At 39.3% G+C, this 23,974-nt stretch overlaps 2 protein-coding genes across 2 annotated transcripts in view; one reads left to right on the forward strand and one right to left on the reverse strand.

The window, feature by feature from the left end:
- The window catches only part of abhd17c (abhydrolase domain containing 17C, depalmitoylase), a 47,655-nt gene extending 34,762 nt beyond the window's left edge, over nucleotides 1-12,893 (forward strand). Inside the window, exon 3 of the mRNA XM_083559403.1 lies at nucleotides 10,736-12,893. Coding sequence (XP_083415529.1) covers nucleotides 10,736-10,955 — 220 coding nt within the window. The 3' untranslated portion in view covers nucleotides 10,956-12,893. The remainder of the gene's footprint in view (nucleotides 1-10,735) is intronic.
- The window catches only part of stard5 (StAR related lipid transfer domain containing 5), a 423,751-nt gene that overhangs the window by 152,170 nt on the left and 247,607 nt on the right, over nucleotides 1-23,974 (reverse strand). The window lies entirely within an intron of this gene.

Here is a 23,974-nt window from a genome sequence, read left to right on the forward strand (position 1 = left end):
TAGTCGAGAGACTCCGCCTCTCAACATGCCTATAATAACCTCCTGGCATCAAACATTTTCACACGATCCCTGCGAAAGGCACGCAGCATTTTTCCAAATGGGTTTGTGGATGCGGTGCACACCCCGAGATGTGCAAAAGTGTTTGTAACATGGACTGCGAGTTAAAACGAGTTCTGTTAAATAAAACAAGGTGGAATCAAAAAGATTTGACAAAGTACTTTACTTACTATCACATTCAAAATAGTCCCCTTGCACAAAACAGCGCTCCTAGCGTTCCTTGCACGTCTGATATGTGTCCTGGAAGTCTTTTTGAAACGTGCTGGATCTCCGCAATGGTGTTAAAAACAGAGAGTGCGAAATCCACATTGTCCTCGTGGAGCATCTAGTTATTGTCGTCCAACTTGCCGACGAGGTGTTTCAGCACACTGACTTATGAAGGTTGGTGTGATTTACACAAAAGCGATCCTCTTCCGTTAATGGTGCATCATGACTGACTTTGATTCTCAGGCATTTTCACCATTCTGATCTATTCCAAACAGTTGTTTAATGAAAGTTGTTTCTTTTTCATACATACAACCCCTCTCCATCAGCAGAGCGCGATATTAAATTGCCATCTGCACTGCTTGACTTGGATGTAATGTTAATTCAGGAAGAAGCTTTTCTCTGCTCTGCTGGCAAAGTTAAAGGTGGCTTCTTTAAACCCCCCCCCCCCCCACCTGTTCCGCACCTCTCCCCTTTTAATCAGAGTCTGACTTTTTTCTTTCTTTTTTTAGTTAAGGTGTCGTGACACTGTTGAATGCTGAAGTGGTCACACCGTAGCTCAAGATGTGCACATATGACGCATTACTAAGCTCTGCGAAATAGTCTCTCTTTACATGGTCTGGTGTTAAATCAGAATCAGAAAGCGCCTTATTGCCAAGTATATTGCACTTACAAGGATTCCAGTTGCACAAAACAAAAATAAAATGGAAATAAAAGAATAAAAAAGAATCGGGAGTATTATTGCACAGAAAAACGTAAAAAAAAAGTAAATAAGTTAAAGCACTGAAATAAATGGGTAAAAAAAAATAAAGAATCGAGGCTGCTACTCCAGACACTCGAGCCAGAGTGATCCCGTAACCTTAATTTGGCGTTAAACCAACAGCGTTTGCACGGATTTGGCCGCCAATTCAGGATGTAATTGTTCCCTACTGAAGTAAGAGCCTGCCCAGGCAGCAGCTGGTTAGCAGACTGGTCGGTGCTATTCCTGATCATTGTCGACATTGTTAGAAATCTGTAGTGGCGATTCATTTGCATGATGCCTCTGTCTGGATATCTCAAGTACGCAAGCTTGTGGCTCATTGACTCTCAGGACTGCAACACGGAGTATTAGTGGCATGACAGCTGGTCAGTGCTGCAGAGCTTTTCAGGCTCAATGTTGACTTCTTATACTGATCCCGGAGTAAGTATAGTCCAGTGCAAGCGCTCGCATGTTTGGTGTTGCCATTAGCATCTCGCTAAGCATGACCAAAAAAGTCAGATACTCTGTGCAAATACTCCTTAGTGCCTGCAGCAAGTTCGTACACTGGTGGTCTGTTCTTAGGGTTTGCTTCTGGGCAAATGTACCGTTTGTCTTGCAGTGGCGTCAGAATGTCATTTTAAATGTAGTTTTCCTCCTTCCTTTTATTATTTTATTTTTTTTTACTTTTGGATGTACACAGATATACAGCATACAGTGATCAAAACTATGTGTATACCTGACCATAAGGGGTGTCTTTTAAATATTACAGATTTAGTCCTTCTTTTGGTGGCATAATAATCTTCTCCTTTGTAAAGGCTTTCCTTTATATTCTGTGGGGATTTGTGCTTCTTTAGTTATGCATGAGTGGAGTCCGGAGGTCTGGGGTTCATCCAGACCTCCAGTCACAAGTTCTTCTATGCATTCCTCCCTGACAAACTGTGTTCATGGGCTTATTTTATATACAGGGCATTGTCCTGCTGTAACATGTGAAGGGATAAGGAAATACAATATGCATAAGATTTCCTGTACAGTTAATGCCTCCAATGTTGTCATTTAGGGAGGAAGCACATATTGGTGTACTGGTCAGGAGTTAACACTTTTTGCCTTATAGTAGAAGTGTAACGGTACACAACATTTGCAGTTCGTTACCTCTGTCCCGTTTAGGAAAGAAATGCAAAGTTCCGGAGGGACCAAATATATATATATATATATATATATATATATATATATATATATATATATATATATATATATATACACTTTTTTCCCCACGCTTTAAATCCCGCGGCCTAAACAACTAAGCGGCTAATATATGGATTTTTCCTGGGTTTTTTCCGGTTTCTTAAAGCCAAAAAACTGAGCCCCATAAAATTAGACCAATGAAATTGCCAAACTGTTTCAGGTGAACCAATGAAACTCTTTATATTAAATCATATGCGCTCCCTCTGAATCGGGCCACACCACATCAAAAATATGGATGCGGTTCCTCTGACGTTTGACCTGCCGCTCACTTGGACTGTCAACTGGAAATGCGAATCATTCGTCACGCTGAAAACAACCGGGCATGAAAAAACGCACTTCACCTGTGTTCTGAGCTGCACGGCATCGGGAGAAAAGATTCACCGGTGGTGATTTTTAAACACGTGACTATGCCAAAAGAAAAACTCCCGAGAGAAATAGTTGTGAAAGGAAGGAGGAAGACAGTGAACAATGACTTTCTCGGTAGGCTACTGTTTAGATACAAGCCGTGTAACAGACACTGTCTTTCATTAAAGCCTGTGTAAAGTTCATTAGTTTCAGTGTAGACACCTGCGGCTTATAGACAGGTGCGGCGTATTTATGTTCAAAATAAAAATCTTTGTAAAATTCAGTGGGTGTGGCTTATATTTGGGTGCGCTTAATAGTTCGGGAAAATACGGTATACATAAAATCTCGCTAGACAGTAACACTGAGCTACTCTATCCGGTCTAGATTCCTGTGAATTTTAAGATAATCTGCAACTTGCTTTTAGTTAGGTTCCAAATGAGAACCCACAAATTTTCCAAGCTGTACTGAAACGGTTCGGTACGTGCAAGTGTACTGTTACACACGTAATATATAGTGTAGAATTTAGAGATTTCACCGTGTGAAAGATTCTCCTGTATTATGCAAATGATTCTCTCACGCTGAAATATTTAGTCATGTGTGTATATAACTAATTATATTTTTGGAAAAAAAAAGAGGTAACATTTCTTCTGCTCTTTTTCCTTTTTTGACCCTCGTAAATAAGGTTCAACACTAGATCAGGTTTAGGTCATCCAGCAGCACCCTTTCTGAATACTGCACTAACAACTTCTTGATTCTGGTGCCAGGTGGGTCTGTGCACCGTTTGCCAACCACACACTTCAATGCTGATTGCCAACATAATGAGCCACTAGCAAAGACACGAACAGTAGAGCCAGACCTCCTACATCTCCATCCATCAATCAAAAAAGCACGAAGAAAGAGCTTTGGGCACGCATGTGAATTGCTTTGATTTCAATAGAGCAATAGCGTTCATTAATTTGCTACCCCGTGCGACTGGAACAAGAGGGAGTCGGTACAAAAGAGGCAGAGAAAGACGTGTGGATTGTGTCAGCCACTTTGTGATGACTCACTCCAAGGCCCTGATCACATCTGCTGCACTCAACAGCAGTCTGTACAAGAAACTAAAAAAAATCTGCTATTGCATGCTGTTTAATCTAGATTGATTTTTTTTTTTAAAGAATTTTATTATTATTATTATTATTATAGGACATTACAAATGCAGTTTTAAGTGCTGTACCGAAGAAAAAAAAAACACAAACAAATAAATATGCAAAAAGAAATCTTACAATTTGAATAAGGTCGTTTGGTACACGCATCACTTTTACTCCTTGAAGTTCCTTTACGGTTTTAATTTTTTTCCACTGAAAAGGCTGACTGATTGTATTGACTAAAATTTTACTATTTTTGTGTGTGTGTGTGTGTGTGTGTGTGTGTGTGTGTGTGTGTGTGTGTGTGTGTGTGTGTGTGTGTGTGTGTGTGTGTGTGTGTGTGTGTGTGTGTGTGTGTTTGCATGCTTGTCACACTTTAATGTTTCAGATCATCAAACTAATTTAAATATTAATAAAAGATAACACAAGTAAACAAAACATGCAGTTATTAAATAAAGGTTTTTATCATTGAGGAAAAACAAAATCGAAAACTACATAGCCTTGTGTGAAAGTGTTTGCCCCTTTGTTAAAACTGGTTTATCAAACCTGAGATAAATTTCTCCAGCAACACCCAGGCCTGGTTACTGCCACACCTGTTCACAATCAAGAAATCTCTTAAATAGGACCTGCCTGATAAAGTGAAGTAGACCAAAATATCCTCAAGCTAGACATCACACTGAAATCCAAAGAAATTTAGAAACAAATTAGAGAGAAAGTAATTGAGATCTATCAGTCTGCAAAAGGTTGTAAGGCCATTTCTAAGCTTTGGCACTCCAGTGAACCACAGTGAGAGCCATTATTCACAAATAGCAAAAACATGGAACAGTGGAGAACCTTTCTCAGGAGTGGCCAAATTACCCCAAGAGCACAGCGACGACTCATCCAAGAGGTCACAAAAGATCCCACAACATTATTCAAAGAACTTTAGGCCTCACTTGCCTCAGTTAAGGTCAGTGTTCATGACTCCACCATAAGAAAGAGACTGGGCAAAAATGGTCTGCATGGCAGAATTCCAAGACGAAAACCGCTGCTGAGCAATAAGAACATAAAGGCTTGTCTCAGATTTGCCAGAAAACATCTTGATGTTACCCAAGACTTTTGGGAAAATACTCTGTGGATTGACGAGACAAAAGTTGAACTTTTTGGAAGGTGTTTCCCATTACGTCTAAAAGTAACACTGCATTTCAGAAAAAGAACAACATACCTACAGTACAATATGGTGGTGGCAGTGTTATAGTCTGGGGCTGTTTTGCTGATTCAGGACCTAGAAAACTTGCTGTGATAAATGGAACCATAAATTCAGCTTTTTCCAAAAAAATCCTGGAATTTGGACAATGATCCAAAACACACCAGCAAGTCCACCTCTGATTGGCTGAAGAAAAACAAAATGAACTCTTTAAAGTGGCCTAGTCAAAGGCCTGACCTGATTCCTATTGAGATGCTGTGGCATGACCTTAAAAAGGCGGTTCATGCTCGAAAACCCTCCAATGTGGCTAAATTACAACAATTCTGCAGAGATGAGTGACCAAGATTCCTCCACAGCGCTGTAACAGACTCATTGCAAGTTATCGCAAACGCGTGATTGCAGTTGTTGCTGCTAAGGGCGACCCAACCAGTTATTAGGTTTAACTGCCAAATGTTTGCGGACACCTGGTCTTAAGCATGGTCATGTATTTTTTGAGCATCATATTCCACATTTAGTCCCCATTTGCTCTTATAATCGCCTCCACTGTTCTGGAAGATGTTCCACCTGATTTTAGTGTGCTTGTGGACATTTGTGTTCATCAGCCACAAGGGTGCTGGTAAAGTCAGCTATTGATGTAGGTGAGGAGGCCTGTGGTGCATTCAGCGTTCAAATTCATCCCAAAGGTGTTCAATATGCTTGAGATCAGAGCTCTATAGCAGGCCACAGGGGCATTGCCATGCTGGAACAGGTTTTTTCATGTTTTGTAATCTGAAAATCGGAGTTTAGACTTAAACCGCCTAGGATAGATCATGATTATGCCATTTGAGGCACAACTTTAATTTGTTCACTTCACTGACTTTATGGCACTACACTTGCCCCAATTATTTATGGTGGTACTGCTTAATTCTTATTAGATTTTTCGAAATCCCATGCACCAAATGAACACACAATGCATGCGACAGCCATCTTGATTACAGTAGATTAAAACAAGCATAAACCCTGTGTAAAGAGTCATCAATTATTGATTTGTCACACCTGTGTTGCTCTTCGCTGGGTTCCCGCTCATCCTGGGTATCGTTCATTCCTTTTTTGTGCCCACAAAACAAGCATCTAATTAGAAAGCAGTACAGTTTAGACTCCCTGGGGCTTTAAATCTATGATGAATGAATGCAAGGTTTATTTCCCTCTTTGCAAAGATTTTTCATTACAATAGTAGTGGAAACAGTAGGCAACTGCAACAAAACGCAGCGGGGGCCTTGTTATATTTTGCTGTAATGTTAAATCGCCCAGCCCCGATGCAGGTATTTATTTTTTCAAAACGTTTCCTTTTTTGAAAACCGATTAGGACTTAAACAGATTCCGGATCACCATTGTGGCGTAAATCACTCACGATCATCAAACCTGGTTGGAGTGTTTGTATAAACGAAATGGCAACCACTTGGTCAAGGTCGACGTTCAGAGACTTCAGTGGAACTATTTTAATTAATATGTAATGTGTAAGACTCTTACACAGCAGTATGATCTGAATAATCATCAGTTGCCTTTAATGGAAGGTGAAAAATGTAAAAGAAGTCGAGGGCACACGATCTATCCACAGACTTGTAATGAGCTAAATAAATTCATTCTGACACCAGAATAAAATCAGTTTCAGATCGACATCAATGATCAACTGTTTATGTTTCTTACCTCATCGTATTTGCTTCTGCTGCCGCCTCATCGGCATCCATTTGTAGGTCTTTTTGTGAACGAGATCGCCAATAGCAACAGTGCCGCTACTTTTCCCGCCTTTTTTTTTTTTTACCACCTTTGCTACGTGAATCAGAAAAGCGTGTGATTTTAGATTTTTCGTAATTAAGTCACACCGATCCAACAGCCGGTATCCAGTATTCATTTACCTGTTACTGTATATCCGTGGGTTTCAGGTGACGCTTTGCTTCGAAACACACTCCAGAGAAATTAGAAAAGTTGTATAGGAGAGAAATGTGTATTATGAAAAGAACAAGTTTTAGTCCCATTTCAGGGAAAGTACAAATGGATCAGGGTCTGTTTATTGGCCTGGTCAAAGTAATTTGATTTCAGCTCTAATATGGCAACCGCAGCAGAAAAGTCATGTGACACCGCTGAGATTGGCATTCGCAGCATTTAAACAACCCGAAGTGAATCCTTCGCTTCCTCGTTTGCATTTTCTATGACAGGAATGAATTGCTCTCTTCTTTCTTGCATCATGGTTGCATGAAGAGTTCAGGCAGACTGACCAATGACCACCGTGTGCAGAACAGCCACTTTCTATTCAGTTCTCAAAGTCTGTTTTGATCAAATCTGATAAGTAGAGCTAAATTTAAACAAGTTATGAAAATTCTACCTTTGTCTTCTCTTTGGCGTGCAAAACCCACACCGATTCTGTTCATCATTCTGTCGTGTATCTCTTTTTAACCTTTTTATTTTGAGGATTCTCGGGTGCTCGGTGAATATTTGGTCTCACCTTTTCCAAGAAAGTTGCATGTGCTGCTTTAGATTTGTCCAAAATAAGCAACGTTGGAGAGTGCAGTTCTCTACAAGTGACAGGCTTCATCTTGGGAACAAACATGCTGTCTGCAGTGGTGGATATTTAGAAGCTTGGGAACTGGAGACACGACTTTCTAGGCTTTATTATTTATTTATTATTTATTCATATGTACCCAGGAGGGTTGCATTTTTAGTTTTTTTTTTTTTTTGCCTTTTAAAATTGAAAACCACCCCAAAAAAAAAATGTGCAAAACATTAAGTTCTGAATGAGCCATGATATAATACGGTGGTGTGGTGCATCTCTGCACGTTGTTCCAGACTCCTGCACACTCCACACCACCCAGTCGGATCAATTAACGGATGGCGCGCGACCTTTTCAGCCCGAAGAACACGCAGCTAGAAAATGCTGAGAAAACCGAAGCAAAATAAAGCGCAACATGAAGCTGCCGTGGAACTCATTGAGAAAACAGCGAGTACGAAATAGACACTGGTCCAACTCTCCTTTACATGTGATGCATGTCTGCTAAGAACTTGTTGAGGTCTTGTCAAATACAACGTGGATGCTTTCCAGGGAAACTCTGACTGTTGGTTGCTAGCTAACTAGATCTCTATTGGGGATTCCATTGTAGATTTCCAGGCAGCCGAAAGACGGGCTGCATTTTTATTTGCCCAGTGGGTTTTGCTAATGGATTTATGACTTGTTTTTGCCTGTGTAGATGCCTCTTCCTCAGCATAAGATTGAAGTGGCTGTAACGATATGGAATGTGTTGAATAGGGCAAAAAAAAATTTCATGTCTAGTCATTTTGTTTAGTTTTTTTTAATAGTGCATTTATGCTGTCCTCTTGATGTTTCTTCATTTACCTTGACATGCTACTACTCTCACTGATTTTCTTCTGACTTTTTTCGCTGGATCACCTCGTAGTCCGTGTTTGTTTTCAGCCTCTGACTTCAGATCGGCCCTTCAGCACTTGCGGAGCTGCCACCTGCAATGGCCAATCCGCAACAAATCCTGCCGTTCCCTCACATCCGTGTTCCCAATCAACGTAACACGTTTAGAGATTTAAGATCGCATGCACACCTCCTTTTGGATAGATGAGTTGACTTACCGCTCGGGTCCCTGCGGAGCTCCAGCCAGCTGCCCACGGATCTCTGTTCCAGACACAGATTTTCCGTTTGCCAAATTTGAGATTCACAGCTGTGTGGGGCAGGAGAAAAACTGTGAATGGATGTATGAAAGTTTAATGACGCGACACCCTCTGTGGACTTTTTTCCTCTCGGGCTGCAGCATGGCATGGATCGGAATATTAAAACCGCGTCCAGGAACAGCGAGGCCAAAGGAGAAAAGCACGGAAGTGAGGACTTGTGTGGTCGTGAAAGATATATTGCTGTAACTGTGTTTTTAGTTCAATTGGCTGGGCTTGTAATGCTCCAAGCCGACCATCCTGGTTTAGCTGCACTACCGTAAAAAAAAAAGAAATAAAAAAAAGATAGAGGGGAGTTTGAAGAATTGTTAGTTTGCTTTATCTTGTGTGGCTGCTGAATTGAAAATAGCTTGAAAGCCCGGTTCTAACTTTTGGGTCAAAGGGCAAAAACTGGTAATAAATAGCACAGAGTAGCATTGGACTAAAAGCCCCTTTCAGATAACAGGGTGCATGTCTACCGAGTGACCACGTTAGACCGTTAGCATTGTGTTCGAAAAGAAGCACAAAATCGTCACGTTCTAACCAGTCCATTCCGGAGATTCAGAAACTTTTGGATTCGCATGTTTAATCCAACGATTTATTTATTGCAACTCTTTTCACAAGGCAGAAATGACCTTTTTGTGATTTATAGCTGTGGTATCATGCAATTTTTTTTTTCTCTCTCTCTTAACATATAAAACCCCGTCGCATAAAACCCCTCTATAATCGTGCTGTTTACGAGTTTGAAATCAACCATGAGAATCCACACCCAATCTTGTTATAATACTCGTTCCCATTCGTCCTGTGGTGTAATTATTCCATCCGACTGTTCCATACATTAATCTTTATCCGAGCGTGTTCAGGATGCATAAACGGTAAACACTAATTAGCCTTTTGGAGCGCCGAATTAATATTCCAAACTGATCCGCGGCAGCGTAAAAAGTTATGCCTTCAGTCTTAAATGCCTCTAGGCATGAGCAGATGGCTCATGTAGAAAACAGATCATTTTCTTTTTTAACGCTAAAGATTTTTTTTTTTATTGGTGATTTATGCACACCGGCATGGTGACACTGCAACGTGTAGTCTGGTAATGTTTTTGAAGAAAATCTATCCTCTTTGCGGTTACAGATGTTTGTTTGTTTTTTTCTTCTTCTTCTTAATGTGGTGCTTCCATGTTGATCCCAGGGGTTGGTAATTAAAATAGCATAAATGTTCAAATTCATTGACCCGCTGGACAACTGAACGCTCCAGTGTGCTACCTGAGCCAGCGTTTAGACTAATGATCAGACTTGCTCGTTATGTTCATTAACGCTAATGCTTAGACTCTTCGTTTAAAATTTTTAAAAAAGGATCCGTGTTCCTTAAAGGGTCGTGGAGTGTCACTGTAGCATAATCATATTTTATCCAAAACTATATTTTGTATGTAGGAACAGTTCTTAGGATTATTGCCTCCATGTTGTGGTTTCCGTGTGAAGAAACTCCATGTCCACATGGTTTTCATTTGAAAATGCAGCTTTTGCGTCGCCGACGTGTTTGTAGTCAGTGCCTCAAAGAGCCAAAACGAGTAAATAAACACCAGGAGGAAATTATGAAGGTCAGATTCAGACGAAATGTTGCCGTTTCGACAACCCTGCACAAATCCTGCACGAATCGGAGAAAAGTGCTTGACACTTCAAAAAGAAGACTTCAGGACACATTCCAGAAGTGGCAGGAACGCTGGGAGCATCGTATTGCTGTGCAAGGAGACTATTTTGATGTAGATAGATGAAGTACTTTCTTTTCTCAAAACTTTTTGATGCCACTCCGTATCTCTGTAAAGCTGCTTTGGGGCAGTAAAAAGTGGCATACAAATAAAAACGAATCGTAATGACTTGAATAGTCGTTCTGATCTGAAGCTCAGGTTCAAATCCCGGCCCCGCCGAGCTCGTAATCCTTGAGCAAGGCCCTTAACCCGTCGACTGCTCAGTTGTTTAAATGAGATAATCATCAGTCACTCTCAGGCTACGGGCATCCGACAGAGTGCCATAAATGTAAATGGGTCTAATTCAAGACATCTTCAAAAACAATTAAGTCCTAAATAAGCCTCTGTGTGTTAATTGTGTGGAGGTACTTGACCTAACCCGGTTTGTTTTTCTCCTTTCGTCACAGCATCGACAAGGTGTCCAAGGTGGCCTCTCCGGTCCTCGTGATTCACGGCACGGAGGACGAGGTGATCGATTTCTCGCACGGCCTCGCCATCTACGAGCGATGCCCGCGCGCCGTGGAGCCGCTGTGGGTGGAGGGCGCGGGGCACAACGACATCGAGCTGTACGCGCAGTACCTGGAGAGGCTCAAGCAGTTCATCTCTTTCGAGCTGGCTACCTCTTGAAAGCACACCGCAGCACACTGTACAACATCACGGCACACACTGCGATGAGCTCCTCTCGGCTCTTTCCACACTGAGCCGAGGATCAGCGTCAAGGATTTGCACTTGCTGACACAAATTCTGGACTATTCGTGGTTTTTTTTTTTTTTTTTTTTTAAGTGTATATGGCGGTATTAGGGAGCGGGGCATTTCCATTTCTGCGTAATGGAAAAGCCTTTTATTGATTTGTGTTGTTTTTAATAATTATTGATTCTTTTCTACTGAATGAAGAAAACTTTAAAGTGCACCACATACTTTATATATTTAGTTTTTTTTTTATTTGTGAAGCTGATATTAACTTTTTTTTTCTTGTCTGTGTGTGTAAATACCCAGCAGGGGTAAGTCAGTGGATGCACTTTAATTGTGCGATGTTTGGGTGACCAATTTTTCTTTTCTTTTTTTTATCATTTCTAGGCATTCCATTGGTCAAGTTAGATTTTCTTGACTAAGGCGAAAGATAATTTGCTCGTGTGTGTGTGTGTGTGTGTGTGTGTGTGTGTGTGTGTGTGTGTGTGTGTGTGTGTGTGTGTGTGTGTGTGTGTGTGTGTGTGTGTGTGTGTGTGTGTGTGTGTGTGTGTGTGTGTGTGTGTGTGTGTGTGTGTGTTTTTTTTTTTTTTTTTTTTTTAAAGCAAGCCAGTAAGTGAAGGAATACTACCACTGAAAACGCATCAATGTCACATGACTGATCGAACCACTACATTGTTTCTGGCTCTGGAGCATGGTGCTGTGTGTTACTACAGTAGTCAGGGCATTGTTTTGTGCATACACACTACATAAATAAGGTTGTTCATATATGGGAAAATCTCGGTCTCCATTTCTGCGCCAGTGCCACAGTAAGCCTTACGCTCTCGGACATTTATGCCGTCTATCATTTCTCGGGAGCCGGCTTTTCTCAAGGTTTATTACTAGCTGCTACTCTTCCGATGAGAAAAATAAAATCACTGTGAGACTGGACTGGCAAAACAATAAGGGTACAAAAAAACTCACCCGCCCCAAATTTTTGCAGCTGCTTCCTCATTCTTGATATCATCTACTGACCCGAATGGACTCTAACCCTGAACACGGAGACATGATAACACTAAAATGCTTCAAGTGCTTATATTTCAGTGCTAGCTTTGCAAATGTTAATGTATTCAGGGGTAGCACTAGACACTAGAAGATACAATGGTTTAATTAACAAGAAGGAACTCGGTTTATTCAAAGTAGCTGCAATTAATGTGTTGCAACTTTTGAAGGGTATTTTGAATTAAATTTTTTTTTTTTTTTTTGAGCAAATGGGCTGAACTTATCCGTCTGTCATCTGTGTATTGCTGTAAGATAACACTGCAGTGGCAGATACACGTGGTACAGGACATTATCGTGTTTCTCCACATGTCCTGAACCAAGTATGAAGCTTTTTTTTTTTCCTTTATCCTCAGTGGAGGGTTTTGGGATTTTTCATTTTTTTTTGGGGGGGGGGCTACGGAGACCACTCTCTAAGGAATCCACTGAACCCAGCCCTAACTGAGCCCCGCTCTTGCTTTTGATACCGTTTTTAAACAACGTTTTTCCAGTACTTATTAATATTATCTTTACACCTCTTTTAATGCTGGTTTGTAAGATAATCGTACTGTACACATCATCTCTCCCGTCGATAGATACATTAAAACGGGAAATTGTATTTAGTCTTTTTAATGATTTTGACACTGGAATCGCTGAATGCAAGTATAATGCCAGAAAAAATAGTTGGTACAAAATGTGCTAGTGTAAATTTTTTTTTTTTCCCTTAGATGAAATGAAAAAAAGCCTTAAATGTGCTGCGAGACAGATTTATTACTCACTTGATGTTGGCTGTTGCCTCAGAGCAACTCACTGGATGTTGTATTGCTATATAATGGAATAAAGGATGCATGGAATATTGAACATAGTTTTTTTTTTTTTTTTCTTTTTATGAAGTTTACTTATGATCTGTTTTTGCTCTTCACTTTAAGGCTGTTTTAAAGTCGGGTTCATAAATATCTGGATACATCTCTCTCCCATTATTTTATAGCCGTCTTCCACACTATATACAAGTTGAAATTAAATTGGACTTGAAAGTCTGCACTTTGAGAGACTTTGTCTCGATTATGTAAGGGTATATTTGTCCAAATCGGTCAGAAGTGTTGGAACTACTTCACTTGATTATAAGATTCATATTACATTTCACATTTAGTCCCCATTTGCTGTTATAATAATAACCACTCCACTCTTTGTAGCCCAATCTAGATTTCCATTCCAACCAGATGCTCATGGAGCTGGCTTTGTGCACAGGGACATGGTCATGTTGGAGCAGGTTTGGGTCTCCTAGTTCAAGTGAAGGGAAAATCTAATGCCACAGAATCCAAAGATCCTATACAACTGTGTGCTGCAAACTTTGTAGTAGCAATTTGAGGAAGAACCACGTACAGTTGGAAAAATCAGGTTCCCAGTACTATTATCCATATAGTGTGTGTCTCTTTGGTTACATGTGTGACTGATTGAAGTCTGGAACTAATGACTGCATTTTTTTCCCCTGCTGTTTCTCTACCATTGCTTTACTGCAGATGTCTACAATTCCAGAGTGTTTTGCCTTCAAGTGAAATTCAGCCACAGTTAATTTCAGGTCATGCTATTGCCTTGGCCATTGCAGAACATTTTACTTTTGGAATCATTCTTCTGGTCACTGTCTTCACTTTAAAAAAAAAAAAAAAAAAAAAAAAAAAGAAAAATTAAAACCATTCAGTTTTGAAGAATTTGGCTAAATCTGAGTAGATAATGCAGCCTTATGCGCTTAAAAAAAAATCACCCTGCTGCTTTCCAGCAATCACATCATCAGTATGAACAAGGGAGCTAGTTCTATTGGCAGACATATTAGCTCATGGCATAAGATATCATTATGCTTTGGATTAAGAGTAGTTCCTTTCTTTCTTCCTGTTCTTTTCATCATTCTGGTACATGTTTTTGCTTGTATTATCAGTATACAGGATGATGTTCCAGAACATTATGGGCTTTTTTTTTAGGTTTTGGCCAAATTCTAATAATTTTAAAAGCTTTACCCTAGATTCAACAATATCTCCATTTATTCTGGTGGTCTTTTCGTCATTGTTGACTTTTACAGGCAACAGTGGGGCAGATCAACAAGTAAGTGTAACCAAATTTTATTTTATTTTTTTTTATCTTCAGGAACTTGGTGTCCTTCTTGTATGTACTAAACAATTGTCAACTATCTTTACGATGTGTTCGAATTCCGCTTGAATCCAACCCTAGACATTTGATCTGCTTACTTGTAATTGAAATAATGAGAAGATAACATTAACCTTATTATGTAACTGCTGAACAGCACATTTTCCAATCCATGTTTACTACCTTGGAATGGGGAAAATCTAGAAATTGGTGTAAATTTGACACCATTCAGCTGATTTGGTTGTAAATACCCTTTATGCATTTTTATTTCATTTTAATTCCTATACACTTGTAGACATGAAAATTATTTAACTTTCAATTAAAATCTTTTATAGGTAAAAACCTGAAATAGAAACAAATTTGAATTTGTTGCCCTCAGGTCTATTATATCAGACTTGCTTGAGAGGCTTTTGTATTGCCAGATTTGTGCCCAATGACGTAGATTACAAAAAATAGTAGTAGTTTTTATTTATATTTTTGTGCTTTTCACACACTCAAGGTCATTTTTTTTTTTTTTCTCTCTCTCTTTCAAAACCAAAGCAAAAATGAACATTTCGAAGCTCTGTGACCTTGAAACTCCATTTTCTCGTAGCATTTGTCTGAAAACTGTTATTTTACATAATGCTGGCAGAGACAAAGGCAGCACTTATCTGGTAGCTCAAGATTGGGGGCCAAAATCAAGCCACAAGGGGCCTGAAAGTGCTTGTTAAAACGAGTCATTTATGTTGTCCGCACAGTGCGTTTCTCTTTAACACTATAGCTGCTCTTCCTCTCGCTCTCACTCCGAGAAAGGTGTTGTTCTGCCGAGCACTCAACATTAATCACTCCTGTCCAAACCACCCGGAGTGGCCTGTTGATTAGTTACTGGTTCACATAAGGGTCAGGGGGACAATAGAAGGTTGGGCTCTGTGCCATAAGTGCTGCCAGGGTTTGAGCCAAAGTCATGTCCTAGACACTAAAATGCCAGAATTAGAAGGTACGAGGATGGTTAATGGAGAGAGAGAGAGGGAGGAAAAAAAAAAAATCTGGACTCTGTGATTACTGGCTTTGACATGGACCAAAAAGATAGGGTGGGTTCAATGTTATGTGTTTAGAATACATTTTTTTAAAACCTATTCCTTGGATTTGAAAAGCCACATCAAAGTAATAAAACTCTGAAGAATAAAATTCTTTTCACATTCACTTATTGCCAAAAGTCTTCGGACACCTGGTCATAAGTATGGTATCTGCTTTTTGAGCATCGCATCCCACATTTAGACCCCATTTGCTCTTATTCCGTCTACTCCTCTAGGAAGATGTTCCACTAGATTTTAAAGTGTGCTTGTGGACATTTGTGTTCATCAGCCACAGGAGTGTTAACTTACAACTGAGGTACAACAGAGTTGTGAGTGAGGAGCCCTGGGGTGCAGTCAGCGTTCCAATTCATCCCAAAAGTGTTCAGTTTGGTTGAGATCAGAACTCTATATCAAGCCACTCAAGATCTTTCTTTTCAAACTATGTAAACCAGATCATCATGGCGCTCACTTTGTGCACAGGGGCATTACCATTCTTTGGGTTTCAAGTTCAAGTAAATGCAAAATTTTATCTCATCCAGAGACATCCTATACAATTGTGTGCCTCGAGCTTTGTGCCAGCAGTTTGGAGAAGAACCAAATCTGGCAGGAAAGCTCAGGTGTCTCAATACTTTTGTCCATATAGTGTATCTTGACTTGAAGTTGAAGTTGGTGTGCAGGGTCATTTATGATACAATGCCCTTGGATTACATGGGGTTAAAGACCTTGCTCAAGGGCCCAACAGTCTAATCATGGTGGTACTTATCTGTAACCCAAAGACACATTGCCTTATGCAAATCAGTCAAGCAATCTTTCCCTTCTCTTGTGACCACACTCATTCTCTTATGGCACAATGTTGCTCAAAGCTTCAATTTGGATAATTGGGATTAGATTAGATTAGATTAGATTGATCAGAAGTAATGTTGCACATGTATGGAACAGGATTTTTTTTTTTTTACCGACAAAAAGGCAACAGTGGCTGTGTAGAATCACCTACAACCTACTGATGAAAGCACTGATGGAATTTGACAAACAATATGGTCATCTCTCAGTTCCCACAGCTAGCAAATAGAATGGATAAAGTCTTACACTTGCTTATGTCGAGACACCTGTAGCTAAAAATAGATGTTTAGCGTAGCGTAACCTGCTCAAAGAAAGATGCTTTTTGCCTTCTTCTACATACATGAGCTGAATGACTGATATAGTTGGCTGGAAAGCGATTGAAAACAAGTTGTGCAGCTGCATTTTGGATCATTTGCAAGGAAGGATTGCATTCAGGCGTAGAGGTAGAGTTGCACTAGTACAGTCTCAAAATGACAAGAGAATAAACAAACACCTGAGCAGCATGTGTGGATAAAAATGGTTGAATCCCTGTGATGTTGTAGAGAAGAAACTGACAAGAACTTGCCACATTAGCAGCATGTGAGGAAATGGGCAGTTGATTGTCCATGGTTACCCCATGGCTGCGAGCAGTGGCTGAGGGGGAGATAAGAGAGCTGTATAGAGATATCGTAAGATCCTGCCCTGTAGATGGCAATCACCTGGGATCATTTCTCATTATTTCTCTTGCCACAACCTACAACAAAAATGCAAACACTGCAGGTGAAATTCAACCTGATGGTTGAATCTGAACCTGTCATAAAACTGCAGTCATGCTATCACCTGAAAACCACAGATTACCTAGAAGTCCTGTTTCATAGGAGTCTGTTGTTCATGGGTATACAAAAATAATATGTTGTGCCAAGAGAAATTATGACTTCAACACTGCAGGCTAGAATTTTATTCGATGGTTGAGTAATAGCTGTTTGTATCCCCTAGTTTCCTCTCAGAGGTGCCTGTAGTCAAACGCATGATTCTGAAAATCTTGCAATTGTGTGCTATGGTTTGTAGGATTTATATTAATAAGCCACTCAGAGTTTACAGCAAAGCCATCACCCAGGTCCTCCTTTTTAAATAGGATGATGCACATCACCTAACAATGAGATAAGTTTAATCCTTCAACATGTTCATTCGCCATAATTACAAACAGGCTTGTAATGCATTTAATGCATACATTTCAGATATTTGATACCATAGACAAGCAAATTTAACAAATCCCACTAATTTTAATAAAAAGCAGTAGTTGCTGGTACTGTACTGACTTTCCTTTTTGCAGCACAATATTACTGAGCCGACACCTAATCAATTGATGCAACCCAAGATCATAGCTGTGCCTCCAGGGGCTTGTACAGTAGGCATGACTGCCATCTCTTTATGCACTTTCTTTTTTACCCTAATGCGCACAACATTTCACTTAATGTGTCTGAATCTGGACTCATAATCTGGACTCATCTGTCCATGTGACCCTGTTCCATTAGATTGCTCCACAGTCTGTTCTGGATGCTCCCTGGCAAATTAAAAGTATTTTTTCCCTTCAAGTCTCACTAATAAGTGGCTTTCTTGTGACCACAAAGTGGAAAAGTGAAAGTAAGAGCATTTCCACACACACAATGGCATAGGAACTATTAAACATAGGCATGAGTTCCACTGTCTAATTTTTATGATGTGACTTCACTAAGCGTTTTCAAGATTTTTTTTTTTCCGGCTACATTTCATCAGCAAACTTAACACTAAAGCGCTATCCTTCCAGGTTTTAATAAAGTGCTGAATGGTTCTTAACCAAATTGCAGTTCAGCAATCTCCTTGATTTCCTTTGCATGATGCAGGCCAATTATTTGCCCTTTCACAGTAATGTTTTTTCCGTCTTTTTCCAGACATGGTTGTTTAAAAATGAGTAGCTACACACTGCATCAGTTAGGGATAAAAGAATTTGTAATCACTGCAATAATAATTTAACCACACACACACACACACACACACAAACAGTGCTTGTCGATGTTCATTGAAAATTTTACCCTCGGCATGAATAACAGCTTTACACGTCCTTGCTAGCTGGACAGTTTGTTTCTTGAAACATTAGGCTGAAATACTGTGCCATCCCGCTTGTAAAACTTGCCAAAGGTCTTCTTAATAGTTGGATTTATTTTTGACCTTGTGTTCCAGTTCATCCCAGTGCAGTACAATAGGATTTAGGTGTGAAGACTGAGCAGGCAATTTCATAATACATAACACTTCAGCTGACTGTTTGCTCTCTAAATAACAGAGCTTGGGCGTATGCTTCAGCTCATCCTCTTGTTGTATGGTGATGTCTGTTCTATTGAGCGGCAGAATTATATGGTACTGAAGTATGGAATGGTAGCCATGTTGATTCAGTGTTACTTTTACCTGGAATAAGTGTCCAACCATCCCTGCTCCAAAACAACCCCTTCCACCTCCATGTTTGTCTATGGGAGTGAGGCAGTCTGTTAACATCTTCTCTCCTGTTTTCAGTCTTACATAAGTGCTTCTGTTAAAATTGTCAAATTTAGATAATCTATTCAGAGAACTTTCTTCTAGTCATTCACTGTCCAATTCTTAGTTGTTTTTCAATTTTATCTAGTTTGTTGCACATAAACAACAGCTATAGTATTAAAGCTATTAAATTAACCATATAAGACTAATTAGATGATTATATATAGAGAAAGCCCAGCATCCATTCTTGATGCATACCAATTGCACACACATTAAATAACTCTTTTATAGGGAAATTTATCATATACATTGATTCGTTTGCACTTCTTTATGTCAATGTGAACACAGAATGTTTCACGATCTATTGTGTACAGCTATCTGAAGAAACGTGTGATAATTGCCAATTTTCTGTCACTCATTGCTCATTCTTTCACACATAATTACAACTTTTTTATGCTCGCTTTTGATAAATGAAACCCCAAATTTATCTGAGTGCAGTTAGTCTAATGCCAATGTTAAAGAAAGTGACAAGGAGAAACAGGGCAGTCTCTGTGGAGTGGCTGTGAAATTGGACTGATTGTGATTCAGATCACCCTCTGTGATAGTTTCTTCTTTTAACTTGTAAATGGCAAGTTCAAGTATTAATTTATTTTTATAAAAATGAATAAAGGGAGACCATTTTGTAGTTCTCTGGTTCTTATGTTAGCAACTTGAGCACTAGTTTTACTTGGAGCTTCCTTGAATGTAATTGGAATTTTTTAGATAATGATGGCCCCTGGAGATCTGAGGCGATGTGGTCCACTTGCTGGGTGAGAAGTTGGTTGGAGAGACATTAACGAGACACATATAAAGATATATAAGGCTTGGGGTTCTTAATTATAAATATATGTGTATTTTAGGAGCACACACCCAGCACACTCGGCTCGACTGGTACCACCTTCTCTCAGGGTAAGAGGTAAGTATACTTCAAGGCTCTTCTCTGTTCTGGCACCAAGGTCGTGGAATGAACTCTCCCTGGATGTCCAAACAGCAGAGTCCCTGGCTATCTTCCAAGTGCTGGGTGAAGACCTACCTCTTCCTGAAACACTTAAACTAACACTAACAGTTTGTTTAGTTAAAAAAAAACTCTTAACAGACTTAAAGGCTCATTTAACTTAAGTTTGTAATCTAGTTTACCAGTGTAGATTTATTCATTGATAGAGACTCAAAGCACTTGTGTACGTCACTTTGGACAAGGGCGTCTGCTAAATGCTGCAAATGTGAATGGAATGTAATCGGCAGTACTGTGATTCATCAGTTAATGCTTTCTAAAGGAACACAGATACAAATGGGAATTTACTTTAGAAAACTTTACTGCCTGCCTTTTCTGCATTCCCAGAAAGGTTCAGTGGCCATCTGGTTGAGATTATAGATGTGTATCAGCACTTATGTGGGAGGTTTTCACTTGCTTGCAGGTGTGAGTGAGTTATAAAGCTTAGATTTAAGGAACAAGTTCATTAGCATGAACATGTGGCATCTCTTGGTAATTGACTGGTCAGGGACGTGATAAGTTTAACTAGCTTGTTTATAATTTGAGGAATGGAACCAGTTAAATGTGATAGAAGATACTTTAGGCAGGTACACATACAAATAATAACTGCACAAGCAGGATAAAAAAAAACAGTTTGTATATTTATACATTAAGAACTTTATTATGAACTCCAAGGCTGGCATTTGTCCCTCTAACTCCATTGCTCGAATATATATTATTCCTGGAAGCATAGTGGTTGGGTTCCCATGATCCAATATTGAATAAATGAAGAACGAAACAGCTACAGATTGAAACCGTGGCACTGTGTTACACCCCTATTGTGCATCAGCAGAACTTTCTGCCAGTACTTGTTCAGAGCAGTGGGTTATTTTCATCTTCGACCATTTTCTCTCAGCAATGCTGAGATTCATCCACAGTCTATGTAGAGCGCCAGAAAGCCAAAGGATTTGAAGTGTTTTGTGCATGCTCATCTGGATGTGCCTTATTTGGCGGTGGCTCTGCAGTTGAGGCGCTATGTAAGTGATCAGACGATTTTAGTAGAAATCCCAGGGCTGCCAGAGAAACACTGCAAGAGCATTGATCAAGGCCCTTAATCTCTAGCTGCTCAGCTGTACGAATGGACTGTGATCCTGTCTTGTTATAAAAAAATAAAAAAAAAAACATCTGGGAAATAAATTTGCAACATGTCCGTACAAAAATTGTATAGTTATTGCAGAGGTAGTAACATGGCCAGCTGATTTTTGTATGACTGCATTGCTGGATCATTTCTATGGAGCTTTTCCAAACTGCTGCAAGCTAATCGAGATGGAGATATTTAATTGGTCTGAGCCAAATGAGCCACTGATGAGTGAGTGACTTGTTTTTAGGCATTTGTTCTCAAAAAAAACAGACATTTTTGACAGCATGTTGTAGCTCTAAAATAAGACACAAGTTAAAATGCAATAAACAAAGCTTTCAGTGTGATAAAAGTAGACAGGTTTGCATAAACTGGAACAGAGTTCCAGTACAAACAGTCGAACAGTGTGTACACCGTGTTTGGAAGAACAATGCAAAAAAATCATGGCACCAATCAGACTTAACCAAGAGTTTGATATGTGTGCTGGAGCAGTTTGGGCTGTCTGAGTGTTTATGAATGAAATTCTTCATGAAGTGGAGCTTTAGCGCTTTTTAAAATTGATTTACATGAATGTATACTCGAACACTCTGTTTGTGTGTAACCAGACGTCTTGTAATATACTGCACCAACCGCTGCAATGTTATCATATTCCTGTTTGACTCTAAGAAAGGCAACAAATACTGGTCTAAATATACGTAAACATTCTTTGTGGGTTTTGAAGAGGCTGTCAAAAGTTTGGAAACACCTAGTCTTTAACTGATTTTAAGACATTTTCTTTTTGTTTATATGCAACAAACTAAATAAAAGACAAAAATACAGAAGAATTGGAGTGAATGACTAAAAGAAAGTTTGGTGAGTCCTAATTTAATATTTTTGGCTCTGACAGAAGAACTTGATGGAGATGGAGTACAGGAGAGATGTTAGCAGACTGCCTCACCCCCCAAATCAAACATGCAGGTAAAAAGCTTAATGGTTTGGGTTTGTTTTTGGAGCAGGGAGGGTTGGACAGGTGAAAGGATCACTGAACCATCATGTCTACCATTCTTTTCTTCAACACCATGCAATTTCCTCTGGACTGCAGCTAATTGAAGCCACCTTCACAATGCAACAAAAAAATGACATGAAGCACCTGATACGTCCAAACTCTGTAAGCGTTATTTAGAGTGCAAACAGTCAGCTTTAGTGTTATCTATCATTAAATGGCCTGCCCAGTCACCGCACCTAAATCCTATTTAACCTGTTTTGGGATGAACTGGATCAGAGACAAGGTCAGGAAAAAAACTCCAACTAGTGAAGATCATCTTTGGCAAGTGTTACAAGAGGTATAGCAAAATATTTCAGCTGAACTTTTGTAGAAACTAACTATCTGGATTCCAAGGGTGTGTAAAACTTTTATTCATGCTGAGGGATGTCATTCATACTGTTACATTATCTATTTTGTTGCATATAAACCAAAGAAATGTGTTTGTCTCTCAAAAACCATAAAAGACTAGACTGCCAAACACTATATATTTATATTTTAAGTCCCTTTCACAACAATTAGCACCTTTTTATGTGTGGAAATAGCAAAAACAGAATATTAATTGAATATGAATAATGTATAAGGCTTAAATATCTGTCTTTTTTTATTATTTTATTTTCCAGGTTTTCGGAGTCAATAACATCTGCCAATTTTGTTCTCTTTTAAAAGCTCCTCAGGAATCTGATGACTTGAAAGTAAGTTGATGTAAAGTACCTAATTATATATTTAGTCTAACAGCAATAGTGGTACTACATACTGAGAGCAATTATTATGCTGAAAAATTGTTTGCGACCATTTACGCTTGTTTGCACTTTTAAACTTTCCTTAGCGCTGTCAATCATTTTTAGGTGACACACTGTTATTTAAAAATAGTTAAAATAGCTTTAGATTTAAGGAAAAGCAAATACATTCTTCAGTTCCATTCTTTTTTTTGTATCGTGTTTGTACAGAGCTTTGTTTCATACAAACATTGAACTCAGGAGTACCAGTAGTTCAGGATGTACAACTAACTAACTAACTAACTGTCTGTCTGTCTGTGTGTCTGTCTATCCACAGTATCCACAGTCAGTTCTAGGACCCCTGCTCTTCACAATATACATGCTTCCGTTAGGAAATATTATTAAAATGCATGGAATTAGCTTCCATTGTTATGCTGATGATACCCAGCTATATATTTCATCCAAACCAGGCGATACAGCTCAATTAGTTCGCATAACTGAGTGTGTTGAAGAAATAAGAGATTGGATGACCCATAACTTTCTGTTATTAAATTATGATAAAACGGAGATTTTGCTCATCGGCCCAAAAAATAGTACACAGAAGCTCCAGCATCTCAGCCTGCATTTGGACGGTTGTTCTGTAACTACTAGTTCAACGGTAAAAGACCTGGGAGTTATTTTAGACAGCAACTTATCTTTTAAAAATCACATCAATCAAGTTACAAAAACAGCCTTCTTTCACCTTAGAAATATTTCTAAGCTAAGAAATGTTATGTTATGTAATTATCTATATCTGATGCAGAGAAGCTCGTCCATGCGTTCATGACCTCTAGAATAGACTACTGTAATGCATTACTAGGTGGATGTCCTGCATTATTAATAAACAAGCTTCAGTTAGTTCAGAATGCCGCAGCAAGTGTTCTTACTAGGTCAAGAAAATACGATCATATAACCCCGATCTTATCGTCCCTACATTGGCTTCCTGTTAAGTTTCGAATAGACTACAAACTACTGCTACTCACTTATAAAGCACTAAATGGTTTGGCTCCCATGTATCTATCCAGTCGTTTAACACGCTACAATCCGTCACGCTCCCTGAGATCTCAAAACTCTGGGCTTCTAGTAGTTCCTAGAATAGCAAAGTCCACTAAAGGTGGTAGAGCATTTTCACATTTAGCTCCTAAACTCTGGAATAGTCTTCCTGACAGTGTTCGGGGTTCAGATACACTCTCCCAGTTTAAGTGCAGATTAAAAACATATCTTTTTAGCAAAGCCTACACATAACACACATCACACACATCACATCACATGTTGTCTTTTGCACTGTTTGCACCAGCTGCACACATGCACTTTATGTGGCGAGGATCTTAGTTCTCGGCCCTGTGTTCTTCTGTTCTGTACTGTTTGTTTTATGTTGTTCTATGTAGCACCTGGGTTCAGGAGGAACGTTGTTTCATTTCACTGTGTACTGCATCAGCTATATATGGTTGAAATGACAATAAAAGCTTCTTGACTTGACCTGACTTGACATCAC

Source organism: Silurus aristotelis (genome assembly GCF_946808225.1).
Source record: "Silurus aristotelis genome assembly, chromosome: 13".
Taxonomy (NCBI): Eukaryota; Metazoa; Chordata; class Actinopteri; order Siluriformes; family Siluridae; genus Silurus; species Silurus aristotelis.